Below are 15,393 nucleotides of genomic sequence, written 5' to 3'. Positions count from 1 at the left end.
ACGAAAGAACACTTCCAAGAATTGTCTAGTTCAAAGCTTGGGGCTCTGTTCCGCTTTTAACCCTTCCCAGCCTGGCACATTGTTAAACCAGAGCTTCAGCAGAGGGGCGCCTGGAGAGCTGACGCCATGGCTGCCTACCACGGGGCACCATGGAGGATGCAGGTTTCTAACTCAGGTGTGCCCTCCTGCATCTGTTTCTCTTCTCACTTGCACTGCACTTCACCAGGAGGGGCTTTGCTGGAGGCAGAGGTCAGGCAGTGTCAAGTGAGAACAGAATCAGACCCACATGCCGACTTGTGGGTCACATTGTCACAGGTCTTTTGCAGACTTATGTATAGATAGGTGCCTGACAGGATGGGGAAAAAAAGATTATCAAGTCCATCAGACATGTATCTGCACCTTCCATTACCTAAATGACTTCATAAATCAGACCCTGTCTATAAACCAAATAACACAACCTCCCTCTTCAGAAATGGCCTAACCAGAGGGACCAGTGAAACAGCTGTAAAATTACATCACTCTGAAGTGTATCAGGTCTGTCATGTTCCAATACCACAGTAAGTTTCAGTGCATGCAGTTCATTAAATAAACCTTAATTTACCCCCTCCCCCCCCAAAAAAGCCACACACACATGCACTGCTGTTACACACCTTCAGGCACAGGTGTACATGGACTTGCACACTAACATGTCCAGGCTGGGAAGGGTTAATGGAAAATACAACCTGGTCATATATTTTTTTGTCAGGACTGTTCCCATTATACAGTTAACTCAATAACAATTCCTTTAACATTGAAGAACCAAATTAGGAGAATTTGCCATTCAGCAAGTGTCATGCCTTCCTTGAAAAAATGTAGAGAGGCTGATTTCAGCTGGTTTTTTCAGTGGTGGCTTAATGGCTTTCCTGTTAAGTTTGCACATTACTTTACTACATAATGGCTATTTGTCTAATTCTTTAGCATAAAAGAATCTTTAGGAGATGTGCTTTTCTGACTTCTCTGTCACTAACCCAAACACAGGCATTAGTAGCCTTTTCTAAGAGAAGTTATGCTAACACATTAGATATTCAAAAAAGTAATAAATACATTTAAGAGCTTTTCTGTGGTGGTGTAAAATGTGAAGAGCAAGTCAAACTACAGATCTTTTCACCTACATTTTCCATTTGGAATATTTCTGTTTGGTAGCATAGCTTCATTATTTTCATGTCTGGTGTTAATGCTTCAAAAGAAATTGCTGCTACAAATTGGGGATTCTGTCCTGCAAAATGCTTAAGCATGTGAGTAACTTTACTGGCTCGAATGGCAAAGCATTTTAGTTCCTAATGACATGGGGAGTCTTTAGAATTCTGTGATTATTTCAGTTGCTGTTGTGTTGTTTTCTTATGAAGTGTTCCTGCTGAAGAAAATCCCTTTCCAAAATGCATTCCTTGCTGCTTTGACATTGCCTGAACTCCATATCATAGCTCAGAACATATTTATTTTCAAGAATTTTGAGAGCTTAAAAGTAAGCATCATTCATACCTCATTCTTCTGCACAATTATGGCTTCCAGTTTAGTACAACGATGTTTTCACCAATCTAGTGTTGCTGTGCATCCATCTGTGTGGTTTTGAAGAGTTCTACTTTGCAGCATGCTCACACTGTTGCCTGTATGAGAAGATGCTGAGAATCCCTTCCTGGAGGTGTGCTCCCTATGTAGATAATGTCTGGAGTAGTTTGTGAGCCTCTCATTCCTATTCTTTGTCTTCAGTGGCACCCAGCAGGGTGAGGATGTAACCCTGCTTTCTAGTTGAGGTCCCAGTCTCTGTTACCTCCTTTAAGCTAATTTGCCCAAACAGGATTAACTGGGAATCACACCTGGAGGTATGATTTAATCTCAAAATCATTCCAGAATCAAGGGTCTAGCTTTATCAGCCAACTTGCCAAAAGCATTCATCTAGATTTCTTCTGTTAGCAATGGAAAGGTACATTAAAGACACCTCGTAGCTTGGCTCTTCCCCATCTAAGATTGGTGTTAGAGTGGGGTGCAGTGAATCCTTCGTTGCTCTTCTTAGATAAGCTGCCTGGCCAGTGTACCACACCCCCTCCCAGCTAGACAACAGGAAACTACAATCCATGAACCTTTCCTCGGTGCAGAGCTAGCTGGGGAGTAGCACTGCAGTGTCCCGATACATTCCCTGCTTTCTCCTGGGGGATGGTTTTCTTTGTTTTGAGGGTTTTCTTATTCCAGACCAGCATTAGGGGGAAGAAAGGCAGCAAAAATAGCTGTTGTGAAAACTAGGGTTTGTTCCTCTCTGTGGTATTTTGTTAAAAAGATGTCACTGAGCGATTCCATTCTAATAATGACATTTAAGTGGGTGTAATCCTAGAGCATTAAGAAACCCACCAGCCCAACATAAGTGAGGCAAAGTACATGAGATGAGATACTCCGTATCTTTCAGTGCAGCATACAGCCTCAAAACAGCTTACTTAGTAGTGAGTTGATTTGAGAACATGATTTTACTTTTCTTTGTGGAGACAGAGGCTTAGAGCTGTTCCCAGATTATTCACCACAGGAGCCCTTAGCAAATCTGACAATAAGAAGTTACTCCCTCTCTGACCACTGAACTACATGGAGTTCACTCAAGTGAGCTGTGTAATCAATAGCCTCTTGAATTAATGCCACCAGTGTAATTGAATAGGATGCAGTTGGCAAAGGAATATGTTATTTGGGTTGCAGTATTTCTCTTCGGTTGTGGAAGATCCTTGTTATCTTCTCTGAATGTTATGCATAAAGTACATCAGTTACATAGAAAATTGATTGAATATCAGCAAAAGGGCTCAATGAGCTCTCCTAATGAAATAAAACAATTGAGGCTGCCTCTGAACTAGCTCCCTGGACAAAATAAATAAAATACCAGGTATTGCAGAGTCCACAAGCCAGTGTTTGCCCAGGAAAGTAAAAGATTTGAGTCTTCATGTTGAGAAACTTTCATTGGAGTGCTCTGCCCTGTTCTCACTTGTGTCCAAATCTGGAAGCTGTTAAATGTCTGAATTTTAGTGAAAAACAAGAGGAGGAAAATTAGAACCAGGACACAATTCTCAGATTGTTCAGAGCACAGTCAGTCAAAGCAGAACCTGATACCAAGGAGTCAGTTGGTAGTCAGTGCAGACAAGGCAGTTCCCATCTGGAATGCACCACATTACAGATGTTTTCTAGCAGTTACATTCTGGACTCTTGGAGGTCTCTCAGACGCAGCCTGTAAAATGATAGTTTCAACAACTCGGTCTAGACACAGCAAAAGGTGTATCTGGTGAGATTATAATGAGAGTTGTCTTTGGAAAAACACTTTCTCTGCAGTTTCACCATGCAAAAGTATCTACAGGTAGATTTCTTAATGCAGTCTAGCTCAGCAGAAAAAGCAGGTAGCAGAAATTGTAGAGGTGAAGGAGCAGAATTTTCATGGCTCGTGTCCAGCAGCACTGGATGTCTGGAGCTGTCTTTGTGGAGAGACTCTGTCTCAAGAGACCAGGTGAAAATAGTGAGCAGTTAAAATCACTGGAACTGAGGAATCAGATTTGCTTTATGAAATTGATTCACTTTAACTAGGAAGGCATTTTTGACTCAGTGTTCCCCATAACAACTCCTGCTCTCCAGCATTGCTGCCAGAAAATCATTGGTATGGAATCCATTTGTATATTTAGATTTTTGTCCACTGCAAGGTGGTAACTCTCTGATGTTTCATGCAAGATAAATAGGTTTGAAAGATAGAATGAATTCACAGTACTTTGAGATCTCCTAGCATTGTCAGGGGGAAGCATTGGTCCCATCCTTACTCTGCTTGCTCTGCCCTGGAAATGGGAAAGGGTTGGTCATCTGAAGAGCAACTGGGAGGAGATGTTTGCAAAGATACTTGAGTAATGGGCATCTAGGGTAGACTGATCTCTGCTGAGGAAGTCAGCACATAATCTAGGCATGATGGCCACCTCTGTGAAAACACAGGGAGGTCATTGAACACACAGAGAAGTCTCCACCTGTTCAACGAGGTGGATTGTCAGTGTCACTGCTGCTCTCTTGAGAGGCTTTGTTTTCAGTTGTAAGAAGTAAATTGAATTGGAGAAGTAAATTAAAAAGGTAGAAGACTGAAGAGAATAGCGATGAGACAAGGAATTAGTAATGTACATAGGCCTAGAAATGTTTATGAAGTCCTGTTGAACGAAATGCTATTTTCCCAGATGTGTTCTGAATAGAAACAGCAGGTACAATATTACCAACCATGTAGTTTAAATTACCTCACCTTTTTTTGGTATGTGTTTATTTTTATCTCTCTTATTTGCAAACAATTAAGGCCATTGCCTTAGAAATGCACACACTAGAACTAGAGTCCCTTGGGAGCCTTCTGTGGACTTCAGTGTTTGAAATCTCGATCACATCATTCACAAAGCAGCTCTGGGGTTTTCCTTCTTGTAGGCCAAGCTAACAGAGTAGGCCTAGTTTTAGTGATGGGATGTGCTTGTGGTGTTTTAGGTGTGCAAAAGGAACAGTGCATTTAATGGTGCATGTTAAGCAGCTTTCTGCAAAGCAAGAAGTATGAAGTCAGACATCCTGGATGCTTTGTTTTCTTTGCAGTTTCTCATGCCTTTGTTTTTACGCTTCATTCTTTCAGGGAGAGCATTGAGAAAAGACACTCCAGCCATCCTTCGCCAGCACCTATTCATCCAGTAAACTCCCTCGGCCATAACCGCAGCTCAAATGAGCAGATCAGGAGCCATCTGAATCCCGAGGGTCGAGAGAAAGAGAAACCCAAAGAACGAGAGAGGGATCACTCCGAATCTCGGAAGGAAATTAACGTTGAAGAGCACAAGGTGAAGGACAACTATATTTCGGAGAAAGAAGGCCTGAGCCATGAAAGCCGAGTGGTGGAAGAATCTAAGCAAATGCCCAGGGTTCCTTCACCCTATGCTAGGCCCCCTGTTGTGGAGAGCACCAGGCCTAACAGTACTTCAAACCGTGAGGCCGAGAGGAAGAACGAGCCGGCATACGAGAACCCCAAGAAAAGCAATGAAGTCAAAGTGAAGGAGGAGCGAAAGGAAGACCATGACGTTCAACCTGAGGGACCTCAGACTCATAGGTCATCTGATCAGCCACCACCTATATCTACATCTAACGTCCACCCCAGTCCTTTAGTGTCTATGCCCATGACTGTAGGTGTAACTGGTATACATCACATGAACAGCATCAGTGGCCTGGATAGGACTCGGATGATGACCCCTTTCATGGGAATTAGCCCGATTCCTGGTGGAGAACGTTTCCCCTATCCTTCTTTCCACTGGGATCCAATGAGAGATCCCTTAAGAGATCCATACAGAGAGCTAGATATTCATCGGAGAGACCCCCTGGGCAGAGACTTTTTGCTAAGAAATGACCCCCTTCATCGTCTTTCTACGCCAAGGTTATATGAAGCAGACAGGTCATTCAGGGATCGGGAACCCCACGACTACAATCACCACCACCATCACCACCACCCTCTCTCCGTCGACCCTCGACGTGAGCACGAGAGGGGCAACCACCTGGATGAGAGGGAGCGGTTGCACATGCTCCGAGAGGACTATGAACACGCACGCCTGCACTCAGTTCACCCTGCAGCCTTGGATGGGCACCTGCCTCACCCGAGCCTCATCACGCCAGGACTTCCTAGCATGCACTACCCCAGAGTCAGTCCCCCGACGGGACACCAAAACGGCATCCTCAACAAAACACCCCCCACAGCAGCTCTCAGTGCCCCTCCACCTCTTATTTCTACTCTGGGACCTCGGCCTGGGTCTCCCAGAAGGACTACTCCTCTGTCAACAGAGATGAGAGAGAGGCCTCCTTCTCACACCCTCAAGGACATTGAAGCTCGATAAGCTGAGCAAGACTAGCTAAAAACCGGAGCAAGAGGGACAGAGCGTTGTAAATGAACATAATAACCCAGAGACCTTCTTACTAGTCATTGATACAGACTGGGGATGTGAGCCCCCCTGTACCATATGTATAGACCTGAGTGCAAAGATTTTGAAATGGGTTTTTTTTGTATATTATATGTTGAAATTTTTCCAGATCTTTTAGCCAAGTCCATATGTTCCTCGTGTCTCCTGCTCTTATTTTATTTCTAGCTTAAAAAGAAATGGCAAAATACGAACTGAAGAACAAGACGTCCATCCGAACGATTTGACCAGTAACAAACCACCACCCGTGTCAACCATACAAAGCTCTTTCAGACCTGAAGTGAAGACAATTGTAGATATTTATGTAAAAAAAAAAAAGGAAAAAAAAAAGAAAAAAAAAAAAAAGGAAGGAAAAAAAAAGATTGCTTCATGGGTTAATGGTTCATATATATGCAAAAAGGGTAAGATGAAAGCTTTACTTTGTACAAATGTAAATAGATTAAAATTAAGTAACATAATACATTAATACTTCTTAAACTGTGCTATTTGCAAACTTACTATTGATCAACACAGTCTGCTTATGCTGTGTTACATATATTGTTATAGACAGCTAAACCCCTTCAACTATGCAATGAATTTTAAGGCTTTTCACAAAAGCCTTTATAACTCAAAGGAGCCTTTTTCAAACACACAACATAACTAAAGTCATATTTTCCCTGAACGAGCTCATCTATAATAGCAGCCTGTTTCTCCTCATCTATAATAATAGCAGCCTATTTCTCTCATCTATAAGAGCAGCCTGTTTCTCTTGCTTGTTTTGACGAAGCAGCAGCCCATTAGAGGTGTAGCTTTCTGTCTGAGCCCCTGCATCGAGGTGCTGATGTAGCTCATGTATTCCTTAGGACGCGTCAGGGTTAGCGATCCGCGCTCGCTGGTACTGCAGTCATGACAGATTGGTTCTTAGTCACGTTGATCTGGGTTAAAACAGAGTAATAATCAAATGCTGGATATTTCCCAGAACTCATTACTTAACATGTCAAATCTGTTCTTGAAAGAACATCTGCTTATAGCCACTCATGTCTGGTTTTACTGCCAGTGTGTCATTTTTATCCGCACACACATTTTTTCCCCCTCTCTTTTTTTTTTTCCCCTTTTGTTTTTTTTTTCTCTCTTTTTTCCTTTTATTTTTTTTTGGGTGTGTTAAGTGATTTTTAGCTACATTGAAACCAATCCTACAAGAAAGCTAATACTTTTCTACATGATGGATATTGTTTTTCACTGTGGATCAGCAGCTTGAATTCGTGAACTCCGGTGCAGATTTCATCGCCATGCAATTTGTTGTATTTCGGTTGGTAATAAAAGTCTGTGACTAGTTTAACAGGTCAGCCTTGTTGTTCCCTAATCATAGAAGACATGAAATAAGATGAAGAACATGGTCCTTTTAAAAAGAAAAAAAAAATATATATGCATCAATCTTCTTGGAATCTGTCTTTTTCGTACCACACTTTTTTATAATACGTTGAGTTTCTTGTCTAAAATATTTGGAGAGAATATGACTTTATCAGAGAGAATTCAATACCTTGTCTACTGGACTGTAAAATATATGTATGAAATAAAATTAGTTCCATTGGTCTTCTAGTGTATTAAAGTGCTATCTGAAGTTGTTATCCTGTTTTGGCAAAAAAAAAAAAAAAAGGAAAAAAAAAAGGAAAAAAAAAGGAAAAAAAGAAAAAGGAAAAAGAAAAGGAAAAAAAAGAGGAAAAAAAAAAGAAGGGAAAAAAAAGAAAAAAAAAGGAAAAAGATAAAAAAAAGAAAAAAGTTACCTACAGACAGCTGTTTCTAATGATCAGAGATCTATTTTAGTAGTCAACTGAAGGTTTAGTTGTGAGCTTCAGATTTTGTGAACTCCAGATGTTGTGCAGTGGTTTGTTTTTTTTTTTTTCTTTCTTTTTTTAAAGAACAAAAGGAAAAAATACTCCCCCCCCCCCAAAAAAAACAAAACACAAACCCACACCCCACAAAAAAAAAAAAACAAACAAAAAACCAAAACACCAAGAAAAAGAGGAAAAAAAAAAAAACCCAACCCTGAAGAAATATGTACACTGGAACCGTAGTGGTAGCTTTCAGTATTGTAAAGAGATTGTTATATACAAACCTTTTTGCTGTTTATCCTGTATGTAATAAAGTCCTTTCTAGATCCTATGTGAAAAAGAAAAGTGAAGCGGCTCTCAATCTTCAGCATGTTTCCTCATCAGCGAAGACTTGTGTAATGTAAATTGTGCCATGTTATTAAAAAATGTGAACTAAACTGCTAGGTGCTTGTTTGTGTGGAGTACCCCAGCGTTGCTATGGGGAAGAAAGGCTTTTTTTTTTTTTTTTTTTCCCAAGAGTGGGGTTTTTGTTCAGGAGAGAGAGCTGTTAGAAATGGCAACGCAACGGTGAGCTTTTCTAGGCCGTCTTATGTTAACCAGGGGGAAAAAATAAGGGAACAAAAAGGACGCCAGGTCCTTGGCTTCTCCAGGTGCTTTAAAATCTTGTAACGCCCTGCTTATGTTTGCTTCAGTAGGTGGCTGTATGCAGGCCCTTCTGTGAATTTCACAGACTCACAGAATGCTAGGGGTTGGAAGGGACCTTGAAAGCTCATAGCATCCCAGGATGTTAGGGGTTGGAAGGGACCTTGAAAGCTCATAGGATCACAGAATGTTAGGGGTTGGAAGGGACCTTGAAAGATCATAGCATCCCAGAATGTTAGGGGTTGGAAGGGACCTTGAAAGATTATAGGATCACAGAATGTTAGGGGTTGGAAGGGACCTTGAAAGCTCATAGCATCACAGGATGTTAGGGGTTGGAAGGGACCTTGACAGATCATCTAGTCCAATCCCCCTGTCAGAGCAAGGTCATCTAGAGTAGGTCAGAGCAGCCAATGGCATTTTACCAGTTTTCATCAGCTAAAGGTACAGCTGTTTGTTGCTGGGAGCAATTTGGACACAAATATGGTCAATTTCTTGCCGATTGTTTTGTTCTTTGTAGTACAGCTTTCAAGGTGCCCTTCTTTTGAAAAGGGTTTGGTTATTTTTGCAAGCTTGTTGCAAACACTTCAAAGCCTTGATCCTAGTTACTCTGGCAGAGGTAACGTTTGATGCTGAAACTTGCTGTCTTGGGGAACAGTCAGGACATCTTTTTTCTTCCTCAGTAATGGCCAGCTGGCTTGGTAAACAGTTAAATGTGTGCAGCCATGTAGTCAAGTTTCTCTTTCTTTCTTCAGCCCTGTAGCAATTCTGTCCATGCTCTACTCTTTCCCCTAAGTAAATCTGATGAAATGGAAATTTCTCTGAATTTCATAGTCACATCTGGTTTGGTCACATCCGGTTTGTGAAGTCCATGTGAGGGAGGAATCAGTCAGAAGCTCTCCCCTCCAAGAGCAACTGACTTTGCCCAACTACTTCAACCCTGTAGCTAAGAGAAAAGAATAGCCCTATGTATGTTTTAAAAGCCAACCTTGTGTAAGCTGTGCAGAATGGACAATAAGCAGCATAATGTGCAAAAAGAGGAGGTTTTCTCTTTTTTTATTCCATGAGGAACATACATCCTCTATCTGCTGGATGCACATCATTAAGAAACTGTTGAAATTTCTGAAGGGATCAAGTTACAGATGGCCATAGAAGGATTAGGACTACTGGAGCAAGCTTGCACAGGTACAGCGTTGAGGGGGCCCCATGAGAGAGGGTCTGATGAGACTATCATCTTCCAGGCTCATCTCGGAGCACTCTAATAGGAGCCCTAACAGCTTTGTCAGTGTCTTCAGGGGAAAGGAATTTGGTATCTGATTGCACAGACTATGATCCTTGTCCTCCCAGGTGCTGAGCACACTCCTGCTGATGGTCCTTAATTCCCAATCAAGCCAATGAACCCTCACTCCCAGCCCCAGAAAGCACTGAGGCATTTCACTCCCTTTGAATCCAATACAATTTAAGTGGCCTGTGAAAGTCTGGATATCATAAGAGTGGTGATGCTCAGAGGAATATGCCTGAAAGGTATAGTAAGAGCTGAAACAAGATGTTGAATGCTTTTAAACTCTTCCAGATGCCATTAATTGCTTTTCAAAAGTTTGATCCAGGAACATTAGCTTGCAGGTACAGACAATCTTTATAGCAGGGTTTTCCATGCAAGGCATTTGTCTTAAATGTTCTGGTTTGAATCACTAGTATTTAAGAAATAAAGTTTGTGTAAGACCATGCCAAATACCACCTGTAGCAATGAAAGAAGTCATAAGGGTGTTATACTGTAGGGTGTGAGAGATTTGGGTGATAGAAAACCCTGAGCTACTATGCTTGCAACACCCAGGGTTTTCTTTCTTTAAAGCTCCCACTTTCCCACACTCCCAACTGCTTCCTATCAGCAGCAGAGATGCCAGCTGAAGCAGTGTATGGGAAGTGGTTCTTTGATAGCAGGGCTAACATTTATACCTGGATGCAATGGTCCTTTTATGCTGTGCTTTGTCCCTTCTTTTATAATTTTCTATAATTTTGGGGGTTTCCTTACTGAATACCCAGCTCTGACCTGCCTTTCTGCTGTTCATACCTTACTGGTACTCCTTTGCCTTCTTGCAGTTATGTTCTTTCATGCCTTATGGTAACTAAATTGATGGTAGGCAGCAATAAACACTGCAGATAGGTTTGGGGTTTTTTTCCCCAAGAGCCATAGACAATGTCTACATTTGTTCCTTTTTACCTTCGCCTGTATCAGCTCATGAGAATTTGTAGTCCTTGCTGGACTGCAAGATAGGCAAATAGAGCTTGGGGAGGATTTTGCTGAATGTCTCTTAATTTGCTTTGGCTGTGCCTTGTTAAGTAATTACTTAGCATGACTCTTGATAATTTAAGTGCTGCTTCACATGCACAGGTGACCACTGATGAAAGCCACCTGGGGCCCTGGAGCAAGGTAACAGACTATTGGTTGTGTTCTATTTGCAGAGGAGCTCTTTGGTTAACTGCTTTTGTTTCTGGCAAGACAGAAGAATGTGTGGTGGTTCAGACAGTGACCAAAGACTCAAACAGGGTTTTGTTACTCCCATGGTGACTTGGTTAAGTCTCACCTGGATAAAGCAACTTTTTGGACTCCAGCTGCCACCTTTGGAGGGATACTCTTCCATAGCTTCAGAAGGTGATTTGGAGCAGGATCCTAACCTAAATGGTCTGAATTGCTATTTGAAGGTAACTTTCTTAACTCTTGATAGGGACTGGCCTCTAAGTTAGCTGGTTCAGGGAAGTACATGCAAATAAAAGGTAGGCCTACCTCCTTCCTTGTTGATTTTATAGTCTCATCCCATTTTCCTTTGCACTGTAAAGTACCAGTCTTAGTCATTCTTTATGTGAAGCTCTCTGGGACAAGGTTCATCCCTTATGTGACTGGTTCTTGGTGCCTTGGCTGGGGCAAGTGAACATTTCTCAGTGCTGCTATAATGCAAAAATATCTTTGGTACTACTAAATATCAGAGTGACAACTGAAGGCCTCAGTGACTTGGTCATTATTAAAGACTCCATGTTGTTGCTAGCCAAGAAGAAACAACTGCAGGTGAGGGACTTAGACTACTTGTGGTCATGGGGAAGATAGAAGTTCCCAGCTGGCAAGGCTTTCATGGTGTTGGGCAGTGTCCAGCATGGTCTCTTTCTGTTCTAGTAGTGGGGGGAGTGTGTGCTTTTTTTCTGTGCAGGTATCTTGCAACTAAAATAATTTTACCCCAAAGCTATTTTCCTGATCATAAGCAATACACACACCCCTCCAATTTGTGCACTGTTTGCCTGTGGAAACACATGCACTTACATACATCAAAATGCACACACAGTGTCAGGCACAGTATCACACAGATGAAGCTCTGTACAGCAAGGAGAGGAGTATGAAATGATGGCATCTTACAATCTCATACATCCTTTTTGCTGCTTGCTGCTGAGACCTTGCCTGTAGATCATGATCATTGCATTTGATGTTTCCTTTGCTGGTCTGGTAATAAAGACCTCACTATACTGTCATCTCTATTTTATACATGGGGAAAAGTGCAGCTGAGAACACCAAACTCTGAAGTTACCAGGGTAGCACCAGCCACCCACTGCCTGAGTCACCCAGGGGAACTGGGTTATTGCCTTAGTCACCACAAGAACAAAAAAATCTCCAACCCTGAATCAGGTAAATCACACAGTAATAGGTGGTAAGAGATGAGGAACTTCTGGGTTGCTATTTTGTCATTAGAAAGCTCTTTTAACCATAGAGCATGTTAACAACTTCCTGGGGTCCTAGCTTGGCTAAAATCCTCTCCACAAAAGAACAGGTTTACTTATTTATGGGTAATTCAAGTGCCTCAAGTATTGAGCCAAGTGGAAAAGGTCTGTGATCATTCTGGTTATTGAGAACAGATGTTGTGTTTTACCACCTCGTGTGGTTTGTTTATCATCACTGTTGCTCTGTGTTCAAACTCACTCAGAGTGTAGCATTTTTCATGGTGAGCTTTAGGATACGTTTCTCTACTGAAAAACTTGCATGTAGCCCAGGCAACCCAGCCATCAACCCCCAGAACAAGCACCTTTGTTTCAAGATGAGCAAATAATTAAGCAAAGACTTAATCAATTGATTAGAAACTTGACCTATCAAATATACAATGTTACTGTATGGTGATGAAATGCATCTTTCTGCTTTGCATTTTTAAGGCCCTTAACTAGTTTCTGTGGAATCGGTGGTGGTTTGTTGGCTCTTTTGATGCAGCAGAGATTGCATCAGCATCAAAAGCTTGGCTACTAGGTACTTGATTTGAATTAAAGATGACTAAAAATACAAGTATAAACTTCCTGGGGTTTTCAGTGATCCCTTTTTGAAGGGCCTCACTGGTTTGGGTGCAAACATGAAGCATTTGGAGCTCATTTGATAAAGGAAAACAAAAACACACTAAAAAACCCCAAACGAACACAAACTCCACCCAACTCTAAACAACCATAAGCTACTTGCCCTCCCAAAGGAAAGCTTTGTCTCAGTTAGTATTAGAACAGCCAAGTAGAGCTGGATTTATTTCATCCTGTTAGGAAAGGCTGTCGTTCTTCAGAGATACCACAAGAGGGTAGTTAAAGAGAGCCTGAAATAGGTGTAGGCAGACAGGATGGCTGTGCTGTTTCTTGCAAGGTGAACGTAGCTCTAAATTATCTTTATGAGAGGCTGATCTGTGAGGAGCTCTCCTGTTCCCCGGCAGAGATGACAGAAATCTCAGTGGTGCTGTGGCAGGCAGTGATCAGGCTGAATAAGGAGTGACCTTGCTCTGTCTCCTTTAATAAGAGGGACTAGAAGTGGTCCATACCAAGAGCATTCAGCTGGCTAAAAGCAATCATACTTTGGTGAGTTAGGATTAAGTTGCATGGTGCTGCAGTCTAGCAGCAAAGCACGTTGCTTATGTTAAGGCAATAACAGATACTTCTCTATAGCAAATACTATGTAAGCTATGAGTTAATGTTTGTCAGCTCCTCAAAGCCTCAGCTTTACTGAGCAGGACATTAGTCTGTTTTCTCCATTGCCTGCCTTTTGAAGGGATTAGCTAAGGGCTATGCAAGAGAATTGTTTCATTAGGAGATGAGGGGAAATCTAATGCTGGATTTTCTAAGAACATAAATTAAAATGGTTTATTTAAACTCACCAGAGATGTCTGCTTCATACCATTGGCTCTGACTTTTCCTCTTCTGTAGTAACCTTGACCACATCAGCAGAGAGCTAACATTAAAAGTTCTGACTCTCACAGCAGGCTGCCTACCTGCCTTGAGGGGCACATCCTTGAGCAAAGCCTGAGGAGCAGGCAGCCAAGCATGGCCCCAGCTGCCTTTTGGCCAGGCTGAGGGACAAAGTGGGTCTGGTAGAGCCACCTTCTCCCTTCCCAGACAAAAGCCAGGCACCATACCTGCCTGACCCCAGACAAGCCACAGGAAGCACCTGGAAACCAGTGCCCCGTGGTGCCTGGCCGGTGTCTGACCAGGACTCAGTTCCCTTGGAATGGGTGGCAGCCCTGCACACACCCTGCTCCCGGGACCGTAGTGTGTGAGGCTCTGAGCTGCTGGTCCGGCAGAGAACTGTAGTCTGCTTTGGAGGGGTTGCCCCTGGGACCTCTTCAGCTGAGATTTGTGTGCCCAGCTCTGCTCACCTGGGAGTCACAAAAGCAATTTTCACAAAGCCAAGCAATGAGGTGGGTCAATGGCAGCAGGGTGGAGTGTGGTGTTGAGCAGACAGTGGCTGGCCCTCCTGTGCCCCATGGAGGGCAGGAGCTCCTCAGCCCCATGCCCAGCTGCTCTGCTGCCTTGTGCTGGACTCTCTTCAGTCGCACAGGGGGCCCAGGGCTGCAGGTGCTCAGCCCAACGGCAGAGCAGCTCTGATGAACGTGTACGATCCTCCTTGCAGCATTATCATTGTGGTTTGTTGTCAGCAGAGTCATGCTATGATAGTCATTATGGGTTTAAATGACTCATTTTCCACTTAACTGTATTATTGTGGCTTACAGAGCATCTGGAGCTTTGCAGCAGTAAATACATCACTGAGTACCACAGCAATATACTTATCTGTTGCTTTGAAGAATCTGTTTAGCAAAAATACAGTCGGGACAGGCAGGTGTGTCTGTGCCTCCTGACCCAGCTCACTGCTCCTCGGGCATCTATCCTGGTGGTGTCACCTGCCTTAGGCTTGCGTTTCAAAGGCCAGGCCTGAGACCTGTTTGCATGTCAAAGAGTAGGACTGAGCAAAGCTCTGGGGCTCCTTGGTTTTTCCTCTTTCTTTTGTTTTCCTGGAGGCCTTGATTTTCTCATTGCATCAGTTAGTCCTAAGATTTTTTTTTCCCACATTTTACCACTTGTTTTGAATATATTGGTTCTGTCACAAGCCATTGGTTTTGTCACTAGCCCTCTTTTGAACTTTTTACTTCACCTTCTAATCCATTTAGAGAGCTCAGATATGTGAACCACTAACAGATAAGGAAGAGTATTTGTTGGACATTTCATTTGTCAGGAACTAAAGGTGGGAGAGAAAACATCAGTAGTGCTCCTGGCACCATAAAATATGCTATGAGGAGGGGGTTTGGGAGACACCAGACCACTCATACAAGTGCAGACACACACACAAATATTTCAATGAATTGCGCCCAATGAATATGGAAGTAGGTAGGAGGAATAATTGTGAGGTAGGTGTTACTTTGTGAAAGTTCATGTATAAATAACTGCAAGAACCCTTCAGCAGAGCAGACGTGTTGCAGGAGCAATCTACCATGTGCCCAGGTGCTGCAATTAAAAAATGCCTTTTCTTATGCACAACGGGGGTGAAGAAGTTGACTCCATTCCACATCACCAATACCACAACAGGGAGCTGCTATGGGGCAGAAGCACATCCAGCTGGTGTCATGCTTGCAGAAACTGACTGATTGTCTTCAGTCTGACTTTATGCTGCCTGAAACCGGCGTCTTTTTATGTGATAATCA

General features: G+C 42.7%; 1 protein-coding gene across 6 annotated transcripts in view; it reads left to right on the top strand.

Annotated features, from left to right (window-relative positions):
• AUTS2 (activator of transcription and developmental regulator AUTS2) overlaps positions 1 to 7,046 on the top strand; it is an 809,823-nt gene extending 802,777 nt beyond the window's left edge. For all 6 annotated transcript variants that reach the window (XM_054166169.1, XM_054166172.1, XM_054166170.1 and 3 more), the window contains one exon: positions 4,643 to 7,046. In XM_054166169.1, coding sequence (XP_054022144.1) covers positions 4,643 to 5,882 — 1,240 coding nt within the window. In that variant the 3' untranslated portion in view covers positions 5,883 to 7,046. The remainder of the gene's footprint in view (positions 1 to 4,642) is intronic.
• Positions 7,047 to 15,393: the final 8,347 nt, after the last annotated feature.

Source organism: Dryobates pubescens, chromosome 13 (genome assembly GCF_014839835.1).
Source record: "Dryobates pubescens isolate bDryPub1 chromosome 13, bDryPub1.pri, whole genome shotgun sequence".
NCBI lineage: Eukaryota > Metazoa > Chordata > Aves > Piciformes > Picidae > Dryobates > Dryobates pubescens.
Note: the sequence above shows the minus strand (reverse complement) of the source record. Positions and strands in the feature narration are given on the sequence as shown.